Genomic DNA, 15,766 nt, shown 5'->3' on the forward strand with positions numbered 1-15,766 from the left:
CCAGAGGGGCTGCAGTAAGATGCCATAGACAGTCACTATTTATTGGGCTAATGAGGGCTATTTGGGCCTCTGTGTATTTGAAATGCCAGGGCCTATTTTGAGTCCCAGTCCAGCTGTCAGTATGAAAAAGCTGACAAATATCCTGGTGTAACATTATCTGTTATGAGGTTAAAAAGGAACCCGGATTCACTTCTAATAAAAGTCATTAAGAAAACAAACATAGATGTGTCTGGGGCAAAAGCTTTGTGAATTCTGTTATGGCACTATTAAAGTTTAGATTATGTTGATGGTCCACAAACAGTACTTCTCTTGGAAACTAGTTTCAAATCATAGTTAATAGAAATCTATGGCAGAATTGTTGTTGACCCTAGGGTGGTAGAAACTTCCAGCTAATGGTGTGGCTCCAACAGTAATTCATCCTCCAGTTTATCTCTTAACAACACAAATCTCTACAGCAAGAGAACTGCTATTTACTGACTATCATTCTGTTGTACATTCTGTTGTAACTGAACATACGGTTTTTTTTTTACAAGATCGAAAATGTATTTCATTAAAGAGAAATGCTCTTATATTGAAATACTTAAAGAGATAAACCTGGAAAAAATAAATGTCTACTGGTGGTAAACTATAATATGTGCATAAAGTTAAGAGAAATGTTGATTTGTGCCCTGGGCATCTGAGCACGGGTTTCCATAGTCCAGATCTTTGCTTCACAGTCAACTTTCCTCTTAGGAATAAAACATAGCAGATTGGGCAGTAAATACTATAGTTTCATTTCCCAGATTTATCAATAATAAAAAGAACAGTAAACAATGGACCTGCTGCCAAGGATTTATGATTGAACAGGTCCCTTACATATTGCAGTTTCCATATACCCTGAAGAGAATAATTGTAGCTAAATGCAAAGAGGGAATTCAAACTGCTAATGACATGGTAGTCTGCTGCCCTAAAGCAAGGTGGCATGGGCAATGTGCAAGTGAAGCTGCGCTGTTTGTGTTAATTTATCATGCAAAGTGCATTGTGCTTCATTGAAAACATGCCAAGAGCTACTGACGCTGCAGGTTAAAAACAGTGCAATTTGCACCGGTTTTCTTTGTAAAAGCATATGGATTCCTAGAGAATTGACTATTGTTTATCAAGTGCTGGCAGCATGCAATTCTTCCCTGATGGGAACAGTGATCAATAGTTTTATACAAGCAAGATAATAAAAGTTAACTACATATACCGGTACATTCTAAGGTAATAATCTGTAATTACGGTTTTGTATGAAATTAAGTAGTTTTCATGGAGGGTCAGATAACAGGAGATTTATCTTATTTATCTTAACACAAAGTGGATGCATCATTACATGTTTTGTGCATGTACATTTTACAACTATCTACACTTTCTAAAACATTTAGTGGCATAACAAAGACAATAATTGTTGAGTTTGATATCTGGAAAATGTTTTGCAGAGTTTAGTTCTTAGGAAGACTTGCTGTAAGGCACACAGGCAACATTTCTTGCTTTTTATACATACATATTTATTGCAATATTCAAAGCTATTTTATTTTCTAAACTTCATTTATATTTAGAGTTTATAGGTATTGCCTGGGAATAGTTTGGACCATTTAGGAGACTAGCATAGATTAGCATAGTGAGACTTATGACTGTAATATTAACTCTGGGCATGTTTATTTAATATGAATATTTGCCCCTGGAGAAACAACTATCCAGTCTGTATGTAAATTCTATTGTTTAAATGTTGCACTATTTTAGAGCTGGACATGTACAGTGCCTTGTCTCTCAAACTGCATGTTCAAAGGCAGGACTACATTAAAATGATGATGCCATATAAAGAAGTCTATGGAACCCATGAGCAGACTGGAAGTCATAAAACCCTTTATGGAGACAAAGATTTCCGGAGAGGATTAAATTCAAAGACAACACCCTACCTTGAAATTCAGTTCCAGAGTTCCCCATATGATACAAGTTTAACAACATGTTCCAGTCACCATGAAAGCGTCAAGAAATTGATGCCAATATATAGCTGTGTACTGACAACACTTCAGGCCCACAAAAAACCTTAGGGGATCCTGGCATGCACTCGTGGGCCCTCAGCCCATTTCCCACCCCCTGCTGTGCTGACACCCACACCAAATGAGCAAGCAGGTAGTAAAGTTTAAAGCTACCAGCTGGGGAGGGGTCTCCCATACAGTAGATCTTGCATACAGTAGTTACACCACTGCCAGTATATGTGGCAATGTATCCAACTGCTATAAAAAGCTTAACACTCCTTGCTATGGGTATAATATAGCAGCTGCAGAGCTGCCTACTAGCACCTATATACATTTTTAATGCTTGATGCAAATCACATGCAGCGACTAAAATTTTCTGCATTGAAATGTACCCTGCATATAAAAAAAAATGTTAAATATTAAAGTCATATGTAAGTATTTATAATTGATATCAGTTGAGATCAGTTGTGATCATAACGAACATAACAAACTACATTTTTCTAATCAAATTCAGGCCATCCCACTGTATCTGTGGGATATGAAATAAAGCTTGCCATTAACGTTGGCAGATCATTTATTTAAACTGGGTATAAACTGTAGAATATACTTGTTTGGACACTTAATGGTAATTAGGTCAGTTATTTAAGCCCATTTCTAAACTATAAAGACTAAAGTAAAAACATGTACTTTATTAAAAACCAAAAAGTGTAAAAGAGAAAAAAACCTAAACAGACTTAACAAGCCTGAAATATGCATCCAATAGCTTTCCTTTTACTCCAATGCCAGATATGAGCCACTGCCTCTAACTGGCCAAAAGCCTAACCCTTGTAGTATTGGAATTGCTATCATGAATATATTTCCAATAACCTTTAGTATGATCTCTTTAGAAACCACTCACATTTTCTGTTTATTTTCATGGGTTTTCATCCACACTACAATTTACAATAAGATTTAAAATATCATTTAAGCCAATTAACCTGCATGTTTTCTGGCATGTAGGAGGAAAAGCCAGTTTACCCCTATCTTTAATTCTAATCCTGAATTTCAAGGGGTGCCTATACCTATGTACCCATCTGCTTTCAAAAGAATCACTCTTTCAAAAGAGTGTCACTTAAGAAACTACAGAAAAAATACAAAACACAAGTTATTACATGAACAGAAGTTCATACACACAGATATTTTTTACTTGCACTTTGACATATGGTTGGGCTTCTTATATTTCACCGAACACCAATTTTAGCTGATTTCTGTGTGCCCTATGTGTCTGCAAAAGTTATAGTCAATTTGGGTAGAAAAGTCCATGTAGTTCAACCCCTTCGACAAACCCCAGTGCCCATATATACACAAACCCATACTGACCTATCTATACACTCACATACATAAACCCATACTGACCTATCTATACACTCACATACATAAACCTATACTGACCTATCCATACACTCACATACATAAACCTATACTGACCTATCCATACACTCACATACATAAACCTATACTGACCTATCCATACACTCACATACATAAACCCATACTGACCTATCCATACACTCACATACATAAACCTATACTGACCTATCCATACACTCACATACATAAACCTATACTGACCTATCCATACACTCACATACATAAACCTATACTGACCTATCTATACACTCACATACATAAACCATATAAACCAACATCAATACTAACTGTAGATATTAGTATCACAATAGCCCTGGATACAATGCTTGTTCAAGAACTCATCCAAGCCCCTCTTATAGGCACAATCTAATCACAGTAATAATGAAGAGTATTTCTACTCATACTTGCATATTAGGGCTCATTAGAGTAACAATATTCAGTGTCCATTTTTGTTGGATGGCCAATGTTCCGTGTAAATTTACAGAAAGGAATGAATGAAACAGAAAGCCTAAATTAATTGTGAGACATGTATTGCATTCCCTGGGTTTCCAAAAAACATTACTTCTACCGTGTCCATAATACATTATGGTGAAACAAACAACATCCCAGCATGCACAGGGCCTTTTTGACTTAGGAAAATAAGCCATAACAATCTGCCACAATCTGTTTACTGCTGTCATTTTTATTGGCTACAGCTAGAACCTTTTCATTCTCTGCCCATGGTCTACCCATGATTTGATTCCTCAGATAGATTTCAGATCTGCTGTCATTAATGCAGGGTGCATATATGCCATTTGCTTAAAGAATATTCTATAAAGACCCTTAAAGGAGAATGCAAGTCAAAATTTAAAAAGCATACTGCCCAATAGTCCTCCTATTGTTTAGTAAAAACGCCACACTTTTGGCTCACCTAATCAAATATTTACTCAGTCACACTTACTTCACATTTTCTAGAACAGGCAGCCATCTCTAAAAAGGTATTCTCCCTTCCTTTCCCTCCTTGCTTCATACTGCACATGTGTTTCATTCCCTCCCCCCCTCCCCTCTGCCAGGTCCGCTTCTGATTGGCTGGTGGGCATGTGTAGCTCAGAACAGCAGACAGGATCAAGTTACACACATGCTCAGAGAATAGGAAGGCTGCCGCTGGCAGCCTACAGGAAGGGGAGAGAGATTTCAGTGATGTCACTGTAGTCTTCACACTGCTGTAGGCTGCCAGCACCATATCTCAGAGAAGCAAGCAGGGATCTGGGAATTTAGATATGCAGTAAGTATATAAAAAGAATGCCTTACTTTTAATTTATATTAACCTTTTAACCTTTCATTGTCCTTTAAGAAAACATTACAAGGAAGGACACACACGGTTAATCTGTATAGGAATCCTGCTCATGATAGCCATGTTAACCTGTCCACCAAAATTCCATTGAGACATACACTACTGCAAGACACATACAGATGAAACAGACACTTGAAATATTGATATGGTTTATGTTTAATTTCTGGCAATTTAAAAGGTGTTTTACTGCATGGAAATAGCTGCATGGTAGAGCTATTTACTAAAGGGAACAAAGGGTGTAATGTAACCGTGTGCAATGTACAAAGCAAAATTTTGAATATAATTTGACATGTAATCACAATGCAACATTTTCTCCCAGAATTCCTGCATAACTGATTTGCAACAGGAGACGGGATTGACACACAACCCAGCGCAATTATGTGAAAGTGCAAGGTGCATGTTTGATGTTTAGGAAACCAACCAATATAAACATGTTTTTAAATATGTTGAGTTGCCATACTCCATTACTGAAATTGTCACTCACTATTTTACAGTTACATACAACAAATCAATCAGACCTGGAAAGGAGTAATAACTTGGTGGTGGAACCACAAGAGAATGTTGGCACAAGCTTTATGGGCTGCTACCAGACATGTGCAGTCTGGAGTGTTGGAAATGGTAACTAACTGGTTGTGTTTTTTCAAGTAGAAGTTATGTAGCCTCAAATCAGGTGAAAGACATAATGAGAAAAACTGGGACTGCTGAAGGTAACAGGAAAACAAGTGATGCATCCATACTGCTTATTACACAATTCTAACTCCAGAGCTGGGCCATGTTTTGCTGCCCAAAGCAATACTACTTGGCAAGATGTCTGCAAGCAACAAGCCTTTCCTCCTCCACCACGAGCCTAGTCCCAAACCCACCACACCCAGTGCTTCTGCCACAGTCGTTGCTCCCACCCCCCTTTCACTTTCTTGCTTTGGCCTTGCAAGTCCTTCCCTTCCAGGCTTCAATCTCACTCTAAATTTTGCCCCCTTCCAACTGTGCCATAGTTCCAAGCATTATATAACCAGTGTCCAAATCCCCCAAAGGACCCTATATCCATACTCTATAAATACTAGTAACATTGTTCTCCATCGGATATGGATTCCTGCATTAGGATTTGTAGTTGATCCCTAAAATTTTACACACAAAATTCTATAATATCTATTATCATTGTCACAGAATTTTCATGTTTAGAAATGTAACACACGATTAGACACCATTCTGCCATTTGTCCCATAGTTCCTATTTCAGTTTGTTAGCTGTCACTTGATCTTAGTTGCCGAAAGGCCTTTATACATTTTTTTATGTTATAAGAATAATGAGCAGACCCATCCATGAAAAGATAACAATATTGTTTTGTTGTTTTCATAAGGGAAGTCAAATGCAAGCTGGGTGTTTTATGTTAGTGTCAAGGAATATTTACATTTCAGAGCATGCATGCCTCAATATGTTGAGCCAGTTGAGAAGGTTAAAGTATCTGTTAGACATTACTTAACCTCTGAAATGCCCAAGGTGCTGTTTTTTAAATGGCATGCAATATACAACATGACAGTTAAGAAGAAAATACATATAATTGTAAGAAAATGATGTAGCCTTACTTCATGTCAAGGTGACATACCATGACTGTTTTCTTCTTTATATGCCTACGCAGATCCTGAATTGCTTCAAGCATTCTGCCAATTTACCTCCACTTATAGTAGTGGGTCTTATGCATAAAAGTACGTCAATGTCAAATTGTTGTAGCTGGAAATGGCCACTGCCATTACTGAGAGGATTGGTGGATGGATCCTGTCCTATAAAACTTAAAGTGCTTTGATTTAACCCTGCCTCACAAATCCTTTTAGTATCTAGAATATTGTAAGACACTTTCTTTAGTAAAATCTCTAATTATAATCTAGTCTTATTCAAATTCTATGTTCTAAACTTGGGTGCTGTATAATCCGCGTTGTGGATTCATTGCTGTATATCAACATTAATTTTACTGTAGATTTTATATTGAGACTGTTATTCCTGCACTCACGGCATAAATAGCCATAGAAAAAAACCCTTTTATTCAGGCATAATATCTACACGTTTTGATCCACATAGGATCGTCATCAGAATAGTGAGAGGAAGTCCTCTCACTTTCTGTGGACTGGATGTGAATTGTTGGTCAGCACCAGGCTTATATTTCTTGGACTGGTGAGTGCCGATATTGGGAAAGTATATATATATATTACTCCGTGCCATATGAAGAACACCTCTCTGACAATAATGAGATTTGCATTGGTTATCTTCTTTGATTGCTACAATTTGCCCCAAAGTCCAGTGGCTGCTGGCCTTAATGTACTAGAATATCAGCTAAATACATTAGTATACTGAATAGGGCATATCAGCTAGTGATAATTTTGTAAACGTTTTTTTTTTCTAATAGCAGCATAATAGGTTTGTATTTTTGTTGTGTGACACCATCAAAGGCTGAGGCCTATGGCACACAGGGATTTTTTATAACACCACAGGGAATAAGGAAGACAGCATCTCTGAGAAATGTCTTCTTCATGACAACGTAATGTCCCATAGGGACAGCAACAGCTTCTAGTGGGGAAGGGAGTTTTGAGTGCTTTACTCCTATAAGTTAGGATTGTGATAAAAAAATTTCCCCCGCTGGTGGAGTTTTTGGTAACACTTCACTGCATTTTACCTTTGTGAGTTGTAGAACTTCTTACCCAGTAATTTATAAACATACCTGCAATGAGCATATATACACACAACATTCTATTTATACACAACTAGAACTTTAATTTTAATTGACCTATGGTACTGCACCACTACACGACTGCAACTAGGCTCCTGGATTGCTGGTGAGGTGCAGATAATGGGTTTTATTGCCTTATAAATTCCTTCCATTAACTTTTAAATACCTTCTTGTCCTTTGTGTATATTATTTTCTAACTGGGGTTAAGACAAAGGCTGTCCTACCTACACTGTATATGGCTATACATATCATTTGGTCTGTTCTAAGGAAAGTTGTCTCTGTACAACCACACCAAGGGGCAGATTTACTAAAACTCTAAAGTTTTTTTATTTTTTTCTCTTTAAAAATTAGAATAAACTCATTTCCACAGATGTCTGACATATACTAAAAAGTCTAAACTTAAAATATATGCGCAAGAAAAAGTCACAAAAAAGGATCCTCTAGATGTTTACGCATTTTGTCATATAGTAAATCTAGAAAAAAAAACAACTTTTTTTCCTGTGACCTTTAGCACTAAAAAATCTGAATCAGGGGGGAAAAAAATCAAAGCGTAAGTAAATAGCCCCCTAAATCATGGTTATCATGTTTTGTGAAAAATTAGGCATTAGGTCACTTAGGGTATTTAGAGATATATTTAATAGGAAATTTAAAAAGAAAATTATCTACGATTTCTCTTAACATATTTGTATGAACTATTCATTGCTAATTTAGTTGTTAAATAGGAAATAACGTGAGAATATAATGCAACACCTTTTTAAGATTCCTCTCCATGTAAAAGATCTTTGATAATAGACTCCTTGTATTACTATTCACAAACCGTAAATGCTATTTCAGAATATAACTAACATCTTTGCTTATTCATTGTATGTTACACACTACAGTTACAGTAAAGCAAAGAATTACCAGAGATCTTGTGAGAAGAGTCATTCTTTATGTCCCTCAGGCAGTCATAATTACATTAACTGTTCACCTCTCAATCTCTATACTGTCTGTAAAGAGCACAGTTTTCAATTTTCTTGATAACCATTCAATGAGCAATAAAGAGAAACTTTTATACTTCTATACCAATGACTTGTAATACATTGTAACTTGTAATATTAAAAATAAAATAATGTTTCCAGATATTACTGTATAATAAAAAGACTTGTATTTTTTCCTGTATCCTACACCGGAGTCTCATGCTTGAGTTGAGTGATCACAAGAATCCAGTTGCCCTAAACTTGTTATTTGATCTTAATTGGTGGGATAAGGAAAGATAAAAAAAAAAAAGATATTGGATCCAAAATCTCTTATATATTTGTTACATAGTACTATTATTCAAGCATATTTTTAAAATGTTGTGGTGTTATATTGCACAGGGACAATCCCTTTTTTCACAGGCCAGAACATGATTGTCCCTACGTAATTCCTTTGTTTTTAAATAACTGACTACCTGCACAGAAGTAACAAGAAAGCAAATCTTGCTGTCTGTTGTCACTGCGTATGCTATAGTTTAAAAAGCGTGTTTTGCCATTTGCCATATCATATAGAGCAGATATGGTGCAATGTTGGATGGCCCAGTTCTAAAGTATTCCTTGTTTTTTCTTAAATGTATACATGCACAGGGAAAGAAATAGTTATATTGTTAATTCTGGCATTTGACTGTATCAGAAACAATAGAATTGCCCGGGCATCTGCTGTTAGAGAAAGCTGCAATGCTGGAAATACAACCAGAATCTAATAGCTGACAAACTTAAAGCCAGCATCCTGACTTGTGCAACTGTCTAATTAACAGTTAGGGTAATGGCACACCAGTCATTCTATGTAAAACAATCTTCTTAGGGACATCAACTGCAATAAAATACCTAGAATTATTGGCAGCTGCTTCCCATTATACCCATTAAATATGTGAAGATCAGAGTGACCAAAATTGTCTGTCATAAAGCTTGGGGATACAGACAGCAGCAAAGCATTGTAACCTAAATAAAAAACATAAGGAACCTATGTAAGAATAGGAGTTAAAACAGCACTTTGGAATAACTATACCTCTTTTCTTATAAAAAAATTCTGTTTTGAATTTGCTGTATCTGATAAAATCATAATAATACTGCTCATTGAAAAAACAGAGAAAATGTGAGCTTTTACAGAAAAAAACATTATAATGCATAGTTAAACGACATTAAATGAAACAATTAGATTAGAAAATGATAATATACATGCAAAGTTTACAAACCGTGTCTTTAGGGTGGCCCAATAAGTAGAAATATGGGGACCCATGCTTGTCACTTTTCATGCACATGGAGAGACTGGAAGAAGGAACCATTCCTAAAGGAAGGGGAGGAACAGCCTAGGACCAATCATTAGAATTAACAGAACAGTGACACAAAGATATAGAACTACTGTTAGCAAAGAATTCTTAGTATGATTAGCAAAGTTTAGAAACAGATTATTGCATAACAGGAAATAGTATCTATATACAAAAGGCATGCAGATATGTTTAATATTAGTGATAGACTAAGATATAGAAATTATTAATGAAGTACATTAGGCTGAGTGGCATCTTAAGGTGAACTGCAAGAGATGAGACAATCATACTAAAACAAGCTTGTACCAAGCCAGAGGATTATGAGAAAATATGGCATCTATGTCACTGACAGTTCAAATAAATACGGAATAATAATTACTGCTCAGATATATTTTGATATTTTGGGGAATGCCAATTTAGAGATGTATTCTGAATTAATCTATCTATCTATGATATTTCTGTATGCACAGAAAGATAATTCCTAAATTGTCCAACAAAACTTTTTGTTTGCACCACAGTGTGCTGGCCTTAAAACTTGTGCACACACACGAGTGCATGGCTTAGAGCAGAGATCCCCAACCAGTGCCTCGGGAGCAATATGTGCATGTTGCTTTTAGTGGCCTCAAAGCAGGTTCCTAATTTTACATTTCTGGCTTGGGGGCAAATTTTGAAGGCATGAAGACCATGAGTAACGCCAAACAGAACCTTCTATAGTCTGCCAGGACACATGGAGCTAGCAAATAACCAATCACAGCCCTTACTTGTCACCTCCAAGGAATTTTTTCATGCTTGTGCTGTTTCCCAACTTTTTAATTTAAATGTTGCTCACAGGTAAAAAGGTTGGGGACCTTTTGCTTAGAGGGAACATTGGCACTAGTAAATCTTTTAGTGTCCCAGTAAGATGGCAACTTGATTTTTGTAAAATACTGTATTCCTGTACATACCTGAACTTTCCTTACAGCTAGAAATCTGGTATAGCTGCCCCCCAAGGACACTGTACAGTATATACTGCATGCTATTTATCACCTTCCTTGATATATAAATCTAGTGGTGGATTCACACAAAACTCTGCATTTATTAGCAAACTTACTGTGCAGACATGCACTCAGACTCATAGTAAACATCAATTTTAAAGGGATAGTGACACATTACAGGTTTTAACAGTAACTACCTCAGCCTGCCCCCAGCCCCTGGTAGCTAAACTGCATTGGTCTTTGACTTAGGCCTTTGGCTTACAAGGTAACACAGAACAGCTTTGCAAATGATGTTGGACTTGGGGGCAATGAAGCTTTACACCGGGGCATGGGTTTCTTTGGTGTCTTAATACATTAAAGAATAGAAAAAAAGCAGGGGCACATGCAATAAAAAAAATGCAGGCCTGCATTTTTTATTTCATGTGCCTCTGAAGAAGACCCCAATGTTGGGGGCCAAAACGCGTTGGTTTTGTTAAATAAATAGTGATTTTCTTTTCAGATATTGGGCTGCCCTGAATTTTGCTATTCTTTAGTATTATACCTGGGGACTTTCTGCCAGCCCCCTCAGTAAGTTACCAACAATATTGCAGTTTTCCCTGTAAGATCATGCTTAATTAAAATGCCATGTAATTATTTTTATATGAGTGTGAAGGTGAGTGAAGTAAAAAGAGGTGTTAGGCCAAAAAAGTAAATACATTATTTACAGGTACAGTGCATTGTAAATATGCCACTTTTATACCACATTTAATACTTCTTTTAGCATAAAATATTCTACAGCTATAAACCCGTTAGTCTTATACTACTGAATATGTCACAAATGATCTAAGTGAGTATCAGAGACACCATCATCCTTAATATACCCTTGTAATAAAAGAGAACACAAAAATGAAAGATAATAACAGATTATAAAAGTAAAAAAGTAGACTGACATAACAATATCCACAGAGAAGTCATTAATACAATTCCCTTATATTCTTAAAAATGCATAAGGGCTCCCATCCCCATCCCATAAAAACAATTTCTGTACTGTATTTACTTCAGGAAATTCCAGTTCTACCTGGCTGCTCCTTCTTTTCTAACTTTTACCATTTAAAAGGGATGTTCTCTTTTGTAAAAGTGGTTGAAAAATAAATCATATTTTTTAAATTATATTTTCAATGTGGTTTCATTAAAGGGGGACCAATAAAAATATCCAATAAACGGTTATATTTTTTTCACAAATTACTATTTAAAACTTATGTATATATCTAACTATTGAGAGTTCCTCAACTAAACAGTTCTTTCCAGCTACAACCAACATACCCATGCTCTAATTCTAAATCATTGATGGATTGAATATATATGTAGAGAGGAGCTCTCCCAACATAGCATTATAATAATATTACTTTTTATAGTGGACATATTTTAGACCACACAAGCCTTTTATCAATGCATAATAAATATTTCACCTGCTTTACCTGGTTGATCCCAGCATGAATCAGCAATCTGCATTACATTTACGGCATTCTAGATATCTACCCGCCCAGGTAATGCATATCTAAGCTTCAGGTCCCTGTTCTTTGCCTTACACAACCCTTTGTCTGTGCAAGACACTGCCCAACTGAACAATAATATCCTATGCAAAAGGAAGTGTAGGCATCAAGCTCTACTGCAGGGATCCCCAACCTTTTATACCCGTGAGCCACATTTAAATGGAAAAAGTGTTGGAGAGCAACACAAGCATAAAAAAATTCCTGGTGGTGCCAATAAGAGCAATAATTGACTATTTAATAGGCCCCATGTGGACTGGCAGCCTATAGAAGGCTCTGTATGGCAATTACATTTTTTATGCAACCAAAACTTGCCTCCAAGACAAGAATTTAAAAATCAGCACCTGCTTTGAGGCCACTGGGAGCAACATCCAAGGGGTTGGCGAGCAACATATTGCTCACGAGCCGCTGGTTGGGGAACACTGCTCTACTGGGAGGCCACCTGGATAAGGCAGAAAGTTGGAACCTGACGAGATAAGCTTTGCCTGCATAGATATATAATCTCCTTTAAAAAATATCAAATAAAAAAAGATTGGATATAAAACACAAATTTTAGACACATTGCACAAGTTACAAGCTTACTATCATAGTGTAAGCAGTTTAGATAAGGTTGGAGACAGTAGAGTTTAACCAGGGTGACCAGACTCTATTGTTTTAGAAGCTCCTCTTGTCAGGTAAGTTAATTAATACAGATCTAAATGCCTGTTATTTGCCACTTGGCACATGTAAAATGTAGATGATAATAAAGATTAAGGTAAGCTTAGCCTCCAAAAAGAGTTCAGCTACTATAAAATAATATATCATATTGCAATGGAAAGTTTTCGGTTAGTAAAAATGTCACCTTTTTCCACTGGTTGGGTCATAATTGAAAGCGCAAAACAATAAAAGCGATTTGGAAGGTACATATGGTCCCTACACTGGGTTAACAATTTCTGTTGCCTCTAATGAAGACAGAAAAAGGAGGTAAGGAAGTGCTACATGGACTCTGCTCCTAAGGAGCCTACTTGTCCTTGCAAGCAAGGTGATAAATGTTGTATTATAATAAACATATTCATAAAACAGAACTAAAGCAGAGTTATACTCTAGTATGACTTACAGCTTACATAGTTGTAAAACAAATTAGCCGGATAGCAGGAGTTATAGTTCAGGCATAAATATAGTTGAGATTGCAACAAATATAATGTCTTGTTTCCCTCATCATGATCCTAAAACCAATGATTCAAATATTACTGAATTGGAGCTATAATTCAATGTTGATACTACTTAATAAAAAAATAGGCTGGCTTCACCTCAAACCTTGGAGTAATATTTACATTTCCTTATATGCTTTAGTACCATGATGTTAAGAAATACTATGCTAATTAATCCCGTATAGTGATAAGTGAATCTGTCCCATTTCGCTTTGGTAAAAGACTAGCTGAACTGCTGAAAAATTTGTGAAACTGCAAAAAATTCACAAAATGCAGCTACTGCACAACTTTTTAGACAAGTGCGACTTATTTGATGCGTCACAACGTTTTTTGACATGACCGCAACTTTTTCCTCACTCTGCAAATTTTTGTTGCACCAAATTTTTGCAGCAGTTTCACAAAAAAATTCACCAATGCCGAAATGCAGAATTTTGCAGCAGATCTGTACCTGGTAAAAAAAATTGCTTATCACTAATCCAGTATGTAATCAGTATAGCAGTTATATAATCATCTGGACTGTGGTACAAGCTGAAAATTACATCACACCCAAAGATGCCAATATAAGGTTAAGGATGTTTCATTTTTTTATACTAGTGCTAATTCTGGAATTATTTACTTCAGTTAGCAGAGCTTCAATTTATTTCTTAAAAAGAAAAAAAAGGAAAAACAAAATCTTGAATTCTTTCATCTGTAATAGCAATATGAAAGAACTGAACACCCACCATACTCAGGAACATGACCTGTTCCACGCTTCAGTAAAAGCTTTACTCTTCTTCCTCCTGATTTAATGAGTTCTATTGCTCTGGCATGTGTCATGTCTCTTGTGCTTTCCCCATTGATTTCTATGATTTGATCACCAACCTGTCGCAAAAACAAGAAGATCAAACACAGTAAGAAGTACGATAAAAAGTGTACTTTTAAAGACCAACATTTTGTTCAAAATGCTCCAAAAATGAAAGTTAAACATCAAGGTACATCTGTTGTGATGCTTCAGAAGATTGCTAATAACTATCGTATTGTACATTACTAAATCTCTAAGGAACCCACCACCCTTATTTATCAAAATGAATATCAGTCAACAAGTTCTTCTTAAGTCTTCTTTGTTCACTAGAAAGAATGAGTTTAAAGAACATGGAATCATAAGCATCTTTTTTGTTTAAAGAAAGCCTAACTACAGTGGTTTTTATACAGTTATTAGAAATGACCCATGCTTTGTCTGGTTTTGCTGTAAACAGTGATGTGATTGAGATTCCTGTATTTGTGTGTATTTGTCTACAAAATGAACCTTTTAGAATTATGAGGTACTGTATTTAGAAATTTGTTTCTTCAGGATTATTTTGACCCAATGATATTCCTATAACATGGGTAATACAGTATTCATTGCAATGTCATGCTGGTGATCTCAAAGTAGTTTTGTGCTTGAGCACTTGGAATAATTTGCAAAGCCATAAACTATTATATACATAAGGAAAAAGGAAGCTGTCAGACACAATCGCTGCCCACATACAGAGTTACATTGTTAAGTTGGGTAGAAAAAAAGACCAGAGTCCATCAAGTTTAACCCTTTCAAATGAACCCAGCACACACAAACCTATACTGACCTATCTATACACTCACATACATAAACCCATACTGACCTATCTATACACTCACATACATAAACCTATACTGACCTATCTATACACTCACATACATAAACCCATACTGACCTATCTATACACTCACATACATAAACCCATACTGACCTATCTATACACTCACATACATAAACCCATACTGACCTATCTATACACTCACATACAGACCCATACTGACCTATCTATCCACTCACATACATAAACCCATACTGACCTATCTATCCACTCACATACATAAACCCATACTGACCTATCTATACACTCACATACATAAACCCATACTGACCTATCTATACACTCACATACATAAACCCATACTGACCTATCTATACACTCACATACATAAACCTATACTGACCTATCTATACACTCACATACATAAACCCATACTGACCTATCTATACACTCACATACAGACCCATACTGACCTATCTATACACTCACATACATAAACCCATACTGACCTATCTATACACTCACATACATAAACCTATACTGACCTATCTATACACTCACATACATAAACCATATATACCAACATCAATAATAATTGTAGATTTTAGTATCACAATAGCCTTGGATACTATGCTTGTCATTGGCAGAATCTGCCATTACCACATCTCTAGGAAGGGCATTCCCCAACCTCACTGCCCTCACTGTGAAAAACCACCTACGCTGCTTCAAATGGAAGCT

At 36.1% G+C, this 15,766-nt stretch overlaps 1 protein-coding gene across 7 annotated transcripts in view; it reads right to left on the minus strand.

Annotated features, from left to right (window-relative positions):
• The window catches only part of magi2 (membrane associated guanylate kinase, WW and PDZ domain containing 2), a 451,931-nt gene that overhangs the window by 12,141 nt on the left and 424,024 nt on the right, over window positions 1–15,766 (minus strand). For 5 of the 7 annotated variants that reach the window (XM_031897513.1, XM_031897512.1, XM_031897514.1 and 2 more), the window contains one exon: window positions 14,159–14,297. In XM_031897513.1, the coding sequence (XP_031753373.1) occupies window positions 14,159–14,297 (139 nt within the window). Of the gene's footprint in view, window positions 1–9,671; window positions 9,786–14,158; window positions 14,298–15,766 lie in introns of all 7 variants that reach the window. The other 2 variants (XM_031897516.1, NM_001374763.1) reach the window with 2 other exon arrangements.

The sequence above is a fragment of the Xenopus tropicalis genome, chromosome 3 (genome assembly GCF_000004195.4).
Source record: "Xenopus tropicalis strain Nigerian chromosome 3, UCB_Xtro_10.0, whole genome shotgun sequence".
Classification (NCBI taxonomy): Eukaryota; Metazoa; Chordata; class Amphibia; order Anura; family Pipidae; genus Xenopus; species Xenopus tropicalis.